The sequence below is a fragment of the Chiloscyllium plagiosum genome, chromosome 42 (genome assembly GCF_004010195.1).
Source record: "Chiloscyllium plagiosum isolate BGI_BamShark_2017 chromosome 42, ASM401019v2, whole genome shotgun sequence".
NCBI lineage: Eukaryota > Metazoa > Chordata > Chondrichthyes > Orectolobiformes > Hemiscylliidae > Chiloscyllium > Chiloscyllium plagiosum.
Window position 1 is genome coordinate 5,201,951 of NC_057751.1, and position 12,643 is coordinate 5,214,593.

Below are 12,643 nucleotides of genomic sequence, written 5' to 3' on the forward strand. Positions count from 1 at the left end.
TGTTATTGAGTGATTGTGACTGAAGAGGTGACCACCAATCTGAAGCCGGTTGGCGGGTCAGTGGTAGTGGATTGAAAAGCCTGCTGTTTGCTAACATTTCTCCCCATGTGATGTCTTACAGTGGGCTCCAGTGACCGTGAGCGGACAGGAGGTGTTCAGGACTCCCATGTGCTGATGGCCAATTCACAGAACGAAATGGAAGACTGGGTGAAAGTGATTCGCCGGGCCATGGGAACGCTGTCCAGTGGAGGTACCACACTATCCTCTGGAACCTCTCTCCAGTGTATCCTTGTCTTTGCCCCTCCTTGTTTCACATCACTCTGAGGCGAAGAGTTTCACTCAGCATGTTTACAGAGGGATGGCCTCTGGTTCTGTCTATTGATGGGGTGTTCGGGTCATCAGCGAGACCACCATCCCACTGTGGGCCTGGAGTCACATGCCAACCCAGACTGGGTGAGGATGGTAGATGACCTTCCTTAAAGGACATGGATGAACCAGACTGGGTCTTTAATAGCAATGTCATGGGCATCAATGGGGTCACCTCTGCAGATTTCTCTCCAGCTGGCCATGTCCTCAGAACAGGAAGCTGGATTGTTCATCCAGTCACATGGCCGTGATGCCATTGGCACCCCATCAGTGCACTACTGCCCATGCTCTTGGCTGGTACAGCTGCATTGAGAACTCAGAGCAGCCCACCCCTCAACAACACATACGTCCATGATAACCACTCATTGCCAGACCAGACCATGCCAGCCTCTCAGTTCCCCACACTGCCGTACCATCCTCATGGGAAGCATGGCTTTCCTTCAGGAATGTGATCACCAGCTGGCAAGAGGCTTCAGGAGACCCAGTCGCTAAGGGCCCACTCTCAATTGGAGGATAAAAATAGGCAGGTTTTCACCAAACTCTCCCAGGCCTTACTCAAACCCCAACTGGGATCCTATGAACAGTTTTCAGCCCCTTCTCAAAGGAAGGATAGACTGGCCATTGGAGGCAGTCCAGAGAAGATTCACTTGGCTGATCCTGGGGATGGAGGGACTCTCTTATGAGGACAGCTTGCGTAGGGTGGGCTTGTACTCACTGGAGCTCAGAGGAATGACAGGAGACCTTGCTGAAATGTACAAGACCCTAAGGGATATGGAGAGGTTGTTCCCCCTTGTGGGAGAGTCTGGGACCAGAGGGTGTACTCTCAGAGAAAGGGGTCACCCACTGAGAGAGAGATGTGAAGGAATTTCTCCTCTCTGAGGGGAGTGAGGCTGTGGGATCCTCTCCCGCAGAGGGATGGCGAGGCTGGGTCACTAAAGGCTGAGACAGAGGGGAGGGAGGGGGAATCGAGGGCGATGGGGGAAAGGCAGGAAAGGGAAGTGGTGGGTGATCAGGTCAGCCACGACCTCAGTGTCTGAGACTCGATGGGCTGAATGGTCTACTTCTGCTAATGATTGTAAGGAAATGCTTTGATAAATTAACTTACAGTAAGATTCTACAAAACAGTCATTATCTTTCTGACCCCGATAATTTGCAGAGTATAAAGAAGTCAAATTTAACCTCGGTCTCCCATTGCACAGATACTGTCAGAACTGCTGAGGTGCTCCAATAATCTGTGTTCTTGTATGTGACTCACGGTCTGGGTTAAGAACCCAGGATTGGCCAGAGGAAATCCCAGATACTTCTCTGATTACACCCAATGGGACCTTTGGCCGTGATGTGGGATGAGAGATACCCCCCAGTTGACCATCCAATCCAATCTCTCTCTGACTGAGTAGGTTTCCCTGAATGCTGCTTACAGCTGGCTACCTCTGATAGTTTCAGGAAAGACACAGCTCAGCGTTTCCCCTGGGGCCGTGAAGAGTGAGTTTCCTTTGAGAAGAAGATGGAGTTTGTGGAGGCTTTGGGAATATACTGGGAAGCAGCTCAGAGAACATCTCTCCAATGGATATCACAAGGTTAACTTGGATGCTGTCATGGTGAATGGACAGCTGAAAAAATGCAGAGATGTATGGACAACAACACAAGCAGGTCTTGTACTGAGTTAGGGTGTGCCAAAGGAGGGGATAATGCTCGGACATTTAGAGCCCACATATCCTCAATCTAGGCAGGCATCATGGGATCCAATCTGGATGTGCCCATGACTAGAGACAGTCACACACCATTCAGAGAAATGGCTCAGTGAGTGGGTCTGAGGCTATTGAATCCATATCCTGAGTGAGGGATGAGGAACATGCTGGAAGGAAACATCCCATTGATAATGTGATCAGCAGGTCCTTGAGAAGGATGAGGGAAGGGCAATGGCTCATTTAAAGAGCTAGCATGGTCCTCCTGTGCTCCGGGCTTTGAGCTTTGGATGAACGTGAATGGGGCCAAGCCACATAAGGGGGACCTTGGAGCAAAAGCCCCAGGACATGTGCAGTGCCCATCACTGTCTTCACCTGAACTCCTTTTCTTTCAGCTGTCTTCGGTCAGCGTCTGGCAGAGACGGTGGCATATGAGCAGAAGTTTGGCCAGCACCTGGTGCCTATGGTGGTGGAGCAGTGCACAGACTTCATTCGGAACCATGGGCTGAATGAGGAAGGTATCTTCCGCCTTCCAGGGCAAGACAACCAGGTGAAAGAACTGAGAGATGCTTTTGACTCTGGAGAGAGGCCTTCTTTCGACAGGTAGGCAGATAAACACTTTCCAACACTCAGTCAGGCTGCTTCTATTGTTTCAACTTTTAAAAAAGACCAAGGCCTCACCAGTTGTCTATCTTCTTGTAGATTGCTTGCTATCTGTCCCCAAGTTGCGCTCCCTAAAAGAAACCAGAGCAAAGCACACTCTTAAAGCCATAGTGCCATCACCCACTCTGTGTCCTCAAATTCAAACCAACCACCTGGTTCATGGCTCAGACACCATCATCACCAACACACATTGAACATGACCTTGGACAGAGATGTGTCTCTGCTGCTGGTAGTTTTACTGTGGGACACCTTCCCTCTAGATCCCAGATAGATTGTTTCAGCCAAGGTACCCCCTTCTAGAGGGTACAGGGGCTTCATACACACACATTCCCTCTCTGAACTCTCCACACTTTTCCAAAACTCACTTTGGAAGGAATCGAGTGCTCTTTGACTCGGATTCACAGAATCATGATAGGGCAGGAGGAGGCCATTCAGCCCATCATGACTCGCACCAGCTCTGCCATCTTATGCCATTTGTCCAAAAGCCTACACATCATTATCGTCCCATAACCATCTGATGTCCCTCTTCAATGTCTCCACCACAGCATTTTTCATCATCCTCCCAGTGGTGGAGTACTGAGACACCAGGTGGGCACCATCGTTTTCTCGAGAATTTAGAAGGTTAAGGGGTGAGCTGAAATATTAACAGGAAAAAGACAGGGAAGATAAAGATAAACTATTCCCACTGATTGGGGATTCGAGAGGTGGGGTGGGGGGGCACAGCCTGAGAATGTGGGCCAGAGATGTCAGGAAGCACTTCTCCACACACAGGGTGGGAGAGCTTTGGAACTCATGCACAAACCCCAGTGGATGTGGGAACAGTTGTTAACTTTAAATCTGAGAGAGAGAAATGTTTGTGAAGCATAGGTATGAAAGGGAAATGGGCCAGGTTAATAGAGTTAGGCTTGAGACCAGCCATGATCCCATTGAATGGTGGGACAGGCTGGAGGGGCTGAATGGCTGCCTCCTGTTCCTATGTTTCGTTATGGTATGAACAGACAGAGAAGGGTGGACAGGGAAAGATTGATTGGCTCATCCAATCTGTCTCATCTCATTCCGATGCCTGGAGTCTCACGATGTATGTCCTCCCAGTCATCTGCAGGGAGCGATGAATGAACTGAGACTGAGGAAGACAGAAACATTGGCAAGCAGCTTGTGCTCAGGAGACTTGGAATAAACAGAAGCTGTCCAGAATATCACCACCTTGTTTTTCCTCCTCCCCCATTATAACCCCGACCCCAGTGTCCCACCAACCTCTCTGCACGTGAGGGGAACTGGTGGCAAATGTGAGAACTAAGCAAGAGAAAGTTTGGAAAGAGCAGGGACGGGATGGGATAGCTCAGCAGAGGACAGAGAGAGAGAGAGAGACAGGGATAGAGAGAGAGAGAGAAAACTAATTCTCCCAGATCCTAACTTTGGTCCGCCAAGGTCATTCTCCTCCAAAGATTTTGTGATAACAGAAGTATTTCAGTCACAGCTTGGCCAGAACTGTGATCTGAGCCCTCACTCACAGGGATGATCTCAGATGAAGCTGAAGGGGTGATTGAGCACTGATCTGTTCCAGAACAGGTTCGTTTGAGTGTATTCAGTTCACCCTGAGCACTAGGACAGTTCTGTTGAGGGATGTGGTGGTTCACTTGCCAATGATGGAGCAAGGATCGGGGCACTGGCCCCTCAGCTCTCTGCTCAATGATTGTGCAGTGTTTCAGGGAAGCATCACCTTTCTACAGTGGGGAGAGGAGTTAATCTCTGCACCACTGACATCACAGGCCACTCACCCCATTGTGATTATACCAATTCCAATCTCCACATATCCCTGCACATTACCTCTCTCCAGAGACTCATTCAAAGCCCTAATACATGGCATACAAACACTGACAAACAGATAAAGAGCCTTTGGGTGTATTCTCCCTGCTCTGTAAATGGGCAGGGCAAACATGACACTCCTCATTTCCACCATCTTCTCCAGCTTTCTCCCAGCTCAGCCCAGACACAAGGCCAAACCGAAGGGATAAGTTCATTGGAGAAAACAACATTCGCTCGGTCCCATTAGCTTTGTCCCTGAGAGCAGGCACATACTCAAGCCTCACTCAATCAGGCATTGGCATGTGGGTGTTGCTGGCTGGGTCAATATTTATTGCCGGCCCCTAGTTATGCCCTTGTGAAGGTGGGGGTGAGCTGCCTTCCTGAACCACTGCAGTCCCTGTGCTGTAGGTAGACCCACAATGCCCCTGGAGAGGGAATTCCAGGATTGTGACCCAGTGACTCTGAAGGAACGGCGAGAGATTTCCAAGTCAGGATGGTGAGTGGTTTGGAGGGGAACTTGCAGGGGGTGGTGTTCCGATGTACCTGCTTCCCTTGTCCTTTCAGATAGAGGTGGTCATGGCTTTGGAAGGTGCTGTCTGAGGATCTTTGGTGAGTTTCTGCTGTGCATGTTGTAGATGGTACACACTGCTGCTACTGAGGGTCAGTGGCAGAGGGAGTGAATTTTGAAGGTGGGAGATGGAGCACCAATCAATTTATGTTATTAATGTGAACAAACTTCCACATCATTCCCATTGAATCCAAGTCATTTGATCCAGTAATTCACTTGAGGTTGAAGTGTGGGAAACATGGGGTTGAATTCCTTCCCCTAACAGTGAGGGTTTTGTCAATGGGAGGAAGAGCTCCTGAACTTCTGAGTTGTTTGGTAGGTCATGCCACCTGTGGGGTTATTTGTGGAGTGAATTCCTGTGAATCCTTCCTTTTCTATTCAGGATTTGAGATACTGCAACTTGCTTTCTCTTGCAGGAACACTGATGTACACACCGTAGCCTCTCTCTTTAAGCTGTACCTGAGAGAGCTCCCCGAACCAGTTGTCCCCTGGTCTCAGTATGAAGACTTCCTGGCTTGCAGCCAGCTCATGAACAGCGATGAGGAGCAGGTATGTTCTGGACCTGTGTGTTCCACAGTGCTCTGTGTGCTGGTGAAACAGAACCCAATCTCTCAGTCTCACTGCCACTGTGTTCAGACAGACTACAGCAGGAGTCCCAGCGTGTTTCAGAGTGATGACCAGGTTCCGATTCTCAGAATGAAGAGGAACTGAGCTCGGATGGGTTCAGGTCCTGGAAAGACACAGGGTTTGGTGTTGTTCACCGTCCCTCACCACAGCTGACGGAGAGAGTAAAACAGTATGGACCATCCTGTGGTTCATTGTTACATCTGTGTAAGACTCTGGTGAGACCACACTGAGAATATTGCAGTCAGTTGTGGTCACCACATTCCAGGGAGGATGTGGAGGCTTTGGAGAGGGTACAGTTGGGATTTTATCTGGATGCTGGATTAGAGGCTATGAGCTACAAGGAGAGCTGAGAAAAAGCTTGCGTTGTTTTCTCTGGAGCAGCAGAGGCTGAGAGGAGACTTGATAGAAGTCGATGAAATTATGAGATGCCAACTGATGATCAGAATCTTTTTCCCATTGAGTTGAAATGTCTAATACTTGGGGGCATACATTTAAGGTGAAGGGGAGGGGGGTGATGTTCAAAGGAGATGTGAGGGGCAGGTTTCTCACACAGAGACTGGTAGGTGCCTGGAACACACTGCCCGGGGTGGAGGGATATTTAAGGGACTTTGAAATAAGCACATCAATATGCAAGGAGTGGAGGGATGTGGGCCAAGGGCAGGCATTAATTTGAGGTCATGTTCAGCACAACATCGGGTGGGCTGGAGGATCTGTTCCTGTCCTCTACAGTTTGATATTCTGTGTTCCTCCCAGTGGATGTCTGGCAGAACCTGTCACTGTGATGGTGCATTGGGAACCTCTGATGTTTCCCACCCTCAGCTGCACAGAGAATGTGTGTACCTGCTGGGGCCTTGCAGTGGGCAAAGGGAAGGTCTGCCAACACCCCGATGTTTCAGCTGATTTGACAATGCCATCGCTCAGACCACAAGATGCTGGGTGTGGATGTCTGGTATTGAAGGATCCAACAGACAATCATTACAGCTAACTGTAATGTAAAACAGAAAGATGACATAGCTCAGGTACACAAGTGTCTGGGCTAACATGAAGCATCTGAGGTTAGAACAGAGAAGTATGTTCCCAGAAGGAACACATTCTTCTAGTGATCCGGGGTAAGTTGGGGGATGTGATCCTTAAGGCTTCAGGTCAAACACTGTGATGCAATGATAATATCACAGGCATGGCCCCTAAAGGCATCCTGACTTACTGACTGTGAGACATCACACAACACTGGGGCTGTCATTGTCCTGCCCCAGTGAAACCCCAAGGAAGGTATGGATGGTGTTAGACATTGACTAGCTGTAGAAAGCAGGCATTTCTGAATGTCAGCCAGGTCACCCTGAGGGACATGGTGTATGAAAGCTGGCCACACTGTGAGCTCGAAAACTCATTCTGCAGAATCTGCAGTGGGCAGACAGGTCAGAGAGCTGGAAATGTTACCTTCACATTGGGAAGGCTCAAGCAATCCCCGCCAGCTGTCATCGCTCTGACTCAATGGAAGAACAGGCCCACGTAACTCCCTGTCAGGAGTTGAGCTGGTGCAGTGTGGTTTTGTTGCATGCTGGTATGGGGATAGAGTTCCAGTACAGCTGACAGGAACAGCCTTTGGAGAAAGGTCACTGTTAACTCTACTTTCTCTCTCTCTCTCTCTGCAGATGCTGCCAGACCTGCTGAGTTTCTCCAGCATTTTGTGTTCGTGTTTCAGATTTCCAGAATGTGTTATCTCATTGGTATTGTGTTGAGCTTATCTCAATGTCCTTTAGAGGCGTGATTGGGATTGTAGGATTGACATGTATGATGTGAAAAGGAGGGCAGGGGTATCAGTTGAGAGATGTTGCCTGGTTGGTACAACCTTTCCCCTCAGTACAACAGAGATCCTAGACTGGGACAGTGAACACAGACTCTGAAACTGCACCAGAATCTTCTTTCAAACATTCACAGGGTGGACAATGAGAAGAGACAATCCATCTGACCTGTAACTTATTCTCCACAGGGTCAACAGGAAGTGATGAGGCAGATTTCCTTACTGCCTCAGGTGAACTATAACCTCCTCAGCTACATCTGCAGGTACTGTCCCACCATGCCACACTCTCACTCACTCTCATCCCAACCTTGGCCTCTCCACAGCTTCAGAACAGAGAGTGATGTGGGTTCGGAGACAGGGAGAAGAGAGGGGAGAGTGGCAGTAAGGGATCTGGGAAGTCGGTGGGGGCTGGGGGTGGTGGTGGTGATGCGGAGCTCAGGAGAGAGCAATGTGGATCATGTAAAAGGGGGTCTGGAGTTCACAGGGGTGGGAATGTTGGAATGGCAATGAATGCAGGTGGGATTGGAAACAGGAACGTCAAGTTTGGAAGAAATGGAAGAGATGGGAATTATGTGTTCAAGGTTTCGATAGATGACAGTGGCTGAATGGACAAAGTAATAGTGCTTCCCTGTCACATTCCAGAAACATGATTATCTGATGGATTTTCCCACCTGGGAGTGTTGACCCATCCATTCCAAACAGTCAGAAACTGGTGGAGAATGTTTTGAGAGTCCACTGGCAATATTGTTTCCCCTGAGGCTGGGTATCAGAATATCAGTATCCCAGGTGGTTCTCCAACATGGAACGCTTGCTGGGTAACTCCTTAGGGAATCCTCAGGGGTAGGATTTCCATACCATCACCCTCACGAGACAAGTGGGGTTTAAAGACAGACCAGTTCCCTGGTCCCTATGGCTCTGATCCGAGGATCCTGAAAAAGGTAGATGCAGGGATCGTGGATGTACCGGATGCCATCTTCCAGGCACTGGGGGAGGAATTCAATTCAGCCGGCTCTTTCAAAAAGGAAACGGGATAAAGGCTGAGAGTGGAACAAAAAAAATCAGACCTGGGGAAAGAGCTGGCAGGCAGAGGAGGGGTGGAATGGCCTCCTTTTGTCCTGTTGTCTCACTGATACCAATATGTTCTTTCCAAATTGTTTCGGACGATTGGTTCCTGAGTGAATGTTTGTTTATTTTATTTTGTTCCCCTGGGCAGGTTTCTGCATGAGGTCCAGCTCAGCTCCAAGATCAATAAAATGAGTGTGGACAATCTGGCAACTGTCATCGGGGTGAATCTCCTCAAGCCCAAAGTCGAAGATCCCGTGGCCATCATGAGAGGCAAGTCAGGGTCTCGCGTCTTCCGGGAGACCTGTTTGAATTCTCACTCGCCCGTTACATCCCTGTCAGGTAGTGGAGACAACCACTCGGTGCTCCAGAGGGTAATCGGTTTGAGTCTCGCTGGGTCTTTAATCATTGTGGAGAGATACTGACACATCAGAGTGTTGACACAGCATTCCCTAGGCCAGGAACTCCCCAGTGGCAGGACCAGGCCAAACCCCCTCAAAACATTTTCAGAAGGTAGCCCAGACCCTAACTTTGCTGATTGTTTTAGGCAGGTGTAAAGTAGATATTCCAGGAGGGATGCAGCTGGTCAAACCACTTAGTTTTAAACAAAACAGAACTTATGTACAGGCTACTGAATGAAATACAAACAAAAGAGAACAGAATACAGAATAACTTCATCTATCTGAAAACCCAACAGATTGTCCCAATTTAATGATGCTATTTCAAATTGCTGCAACAATCCCCATAAAAACCCCTTGGCAAAAAGGTAAAACTAGCCACAGGTTGTTACAGGAGAGAGAGAAAGAGAGAGAGAGAGATGGCAGAGAGATTGAGCATGGAACCTCCCTCCACTGTTGCTGTTTCTTTGGATTTCCCAGCTTACCTTGACCAGCAGCTCTGAACAGCCAGACTGCGAAAACCAAACCAAACCAGAGGAAAGCTGAGCTGGGAGAACTGGCCACTCCCTTTTCGTTGGACAAGGATTTTTATTAAACTTCAAAACTTCTTCAAGTAGATAAATCCCGACACCTCGGAACCCATGACTTTATGACCCCGCTGAAAAAGAAATGTCAACCTAACCTTGTTAAAGGAGCAGTATTGTCACACCATTACCAAGGGCCCAAATCCAGAATGGCATGAAATATTCTCCACTGGCCTGCATGGCTCCAGCTCCATCAGGAAGCTGAATATCATCTGCCTGTTTGGTACCACATCCACAAACATCCACTCCCTTCCCCACCGACGCTCAGTAGCAGCAGTGTGTACCATCTACAAGACACACTGCAGCAATTCACCAAAGATGCTCAGACAGCACCTTCCAAACCCATGACCACCTCCATCTAGAAGGGCAAGGGCAGCAGATACATGGGTACACCACTCCCTGTAAGTTCCCATCCGAGCCCCTCACCATCCTGACTTGGAAATATAATGCCGTTCCTTCACTGTCGTTGGGTCAGAATCCTGGAATTCCCTCCCTCAGGGAATTGTGGGTCAAGCTGGACCCCACGGTCTACCGTGGTTCCAGAAGGCAGCTCACCCCTACCTTCTCAAGGGGCAACTGGGGAATGGTCAACAAATGTTGGCCCAGCCAGTGACACCCAGATCCTGCGAAAGAATGTGAAACTTTTCCAGGAAGAGATTACCCATCTGCCCTCACACGTTAAATCGAGTAAAGGAAAAGAAATGTTCCAATAGTGTGACTTGGTGTGAAAGCTGGCAGGAATCCACTGTATGCATGTCCAATGACTGCTGGGGTGTGGTATCTTGCAGTTCCCTTCCTTGGAACAGTCGGACTTTGGATTGGTGATAGAATTGGGCCTCAGAGGCTTCACAATGTTCATGTTGCTTGCTCACATTTGGCAGAAGCATGGGGCTCGCAAACATTCAAGTCAAAACTGGGGCAGCATCAGTCAGTGACTGGAGGGGTCGGGGAAACCAATGGGAAGAAGCAGTAGTGAGATTTCAGACCCCAACCCTGATCCCACAGTGAGCTCGGCCCTGCATTGACAGCTGGAGATTACCCTGCAGCTCAAACCACTGCAGGACTGCTGATCAGAAACCTGGTCAGAGCAACTCTGAGGGTGTGAGCCTGTGGACACCAAGCCTGGCCAACAACTGGGAAATACCTGACTGATTCCAATCAGAGAAGCTGTGCCAGAGGCCAGAGTTGGGAGAGTGTGCAGAGAGGGTGGGAAGTCAGCCCGTGAGACCTTTCTGGGCCAGGCCAGTATGGGGCTTGTTGGAGCTGTCAATGTATTTACTGTCCTTGTCCTGATCATGTGGTGGGAAGGTGCTGCTGTCTCCCTGTTAAAGCTCAGCAGGACAATAATGAGAAACTCTCTTTGTGTGTGTGTGTCTCTCTCTCTCTCTCTCTCTGGAGACAGGGACCCCTCAGATCCAGAAGCTGATGACTGTTCTGATCAGCAGACATGATGAACTGTTCCCTAAGTACAAGGATAAGCCTCCTTCACCCTCCTTGAGAATGTGTGCCCAGCGAAGCATGGTGGGCTGGGGAGCTGCTGACCCCCAAACAGGACCGACAGCAGGAACACACAAGGTGAGGCTGGTGGATCACGCTGAGCAGCTTACTCTAGGCTTTCTGAATTGCCACCATCACAGCCCGTCCCACTGTGCCTCATCAGATAGGCCTTCCTGCCTTTCCCCAGGAGATCCCAGGCCTGGCTTTGGAAAGGCACTCTCCCAGGATGGGGAGGCAAGTCGGGGAGAGGGCATTTGGAAGCCGGAGATCCAGACACAAAGCAATCCGTGTTTCTTGAGGAGGGTGGGAGCTGGAAGAGCCAGGAGATCTCTGAGATATTTCCCCTTGGGCTGGGTTCGGATCCAGAGAGAGAGAGAGTGGGAGAGAGCTGGGGTCAGAGTGAGGAGGGGGTGTGCAGTGAGGCAGGGGGTGAAGGAGGGTAAATATCGACTGAGATCTGCAGTCACGAGCTGTGATGGCCCCTGGTCCACCTTCAGGCAGTGATAGTGGTGTCCTGGGGAACTGGGAGAGACAGCTGACATCTGCTGAGCTCAACACCATCTGGGAGAGTCAGGAACATATTGAGTCACTGCCCCAGGCCACAGCTAGCAGCCTTCAGGATCTCTGTCAAAGCCCAGTAGCAAAGTGGGATCCAGGGGATACCCAGCTCCAACAGCAATGGACAGGGTTAGAACATGGGGCTAAGTTACTGTCTCTGTCTCAGCATATCCCCTCTTTGTTATCACTTAGGCCAGTTCTGATTTCCCAGTGATCTCCAGCAGAGGTACAACAGCAGTACCCAGTGTCAAGGGTCAGCCCATCTCTATCCTTAGACTTCAGCACAGGACAGAGAGGGTGCCACTCTGTCACCCGGACTGTCCCTCAGCCAGGCTATTGGGGTGGGGGGGGTGTAAACTCCCATACGCCTGTGGGGAGACAGGCAAGTATGTGGCTCTGATCTCATTCTGAACAAGAGTCACTGGACCCGAAAGATTTACTCTGTTTCTCTCACCACTCCACAGATACTGTCAGACCTGCTGAGTTTCTCCAGCATTTTCTGTTCCTGGTTCAGATCACCAGTATCTGCAGTCCTTTAGATTTTTCTAAAATGTCCTGGCCTGATAGCATTCCTTGATGTTGGAGAAATATAGAAAATACAAGCAGGCGTAGGCCATTCGGCCCTTTAAGCCTGCCCTCCCATTCAATACAGTCATGGCTGATCATCCAACTCAGTCCCCTGTTCCTGCTGTCTCCTCATGACCCATTGACCCCTTTAGCCCAAACTCCTCCTCAAAGATATTCAAAGGTGTGGCTGAGAATTTCACAGTCTCCCCACTCTCTGGGTGAAGACATTTCTCTCCATCTCAACGCTAAGTGACCAATGACTCCCTGGTTCTGATTAGGAACATCCTTGCTGCATTTCCCCCGTCTAGTCCAGTTTGAGTCTGATTAACAAATACAAGGACATTGTTTGGTTTGTGTGTGTGTGTGTGTGTCCGTGTGTGTGTATATGTGTGTCCGTGTGTGTGTGTCCATGTGTGCGTGTGTGTGTGTCCATGTGTGTGTGTCCGTGTGTGCGTGTATGT

The 12,643-nt window shown here is 49.6% G+C and overlaps 1 protein-coding gene across 1 annotated transcript in view; it reads left to right on the forward strand.

Moving 5' to 3' along the window:
* Positions 1-12,643, forward strand: part of LOC122543051 (rho GTPase-activating protein 25-like) — a 38,385-nt gene that overhangs the window by 22,522 nt on the left and 3,220 nt on the right. Inside the window, exons 4-9 of the mRNA XM_043681248.1 lie at positions 122-250; positions 2,447-2,654; positions 5,505-5,637; positions 7,706-7,779; positions 8,730-8,851; positions 10,963-11,135. Coding sequence (XP_043537183.1) covers positions 122-250; positions 2,447-2,654; positions 5,505-5,637; positions 7,706-7,779; positions 8,730-8,851; positions 10,963-11,135 — 839 coding nt within the window. The remainder of the gene's footprint in view (positions 1-121; positions 251-2,446; positions 2,655-5,504; positions 5,638-7,705; positions 7,780-8,729; positions 8,852-10,962; positions 11,136-12,643) is intronic.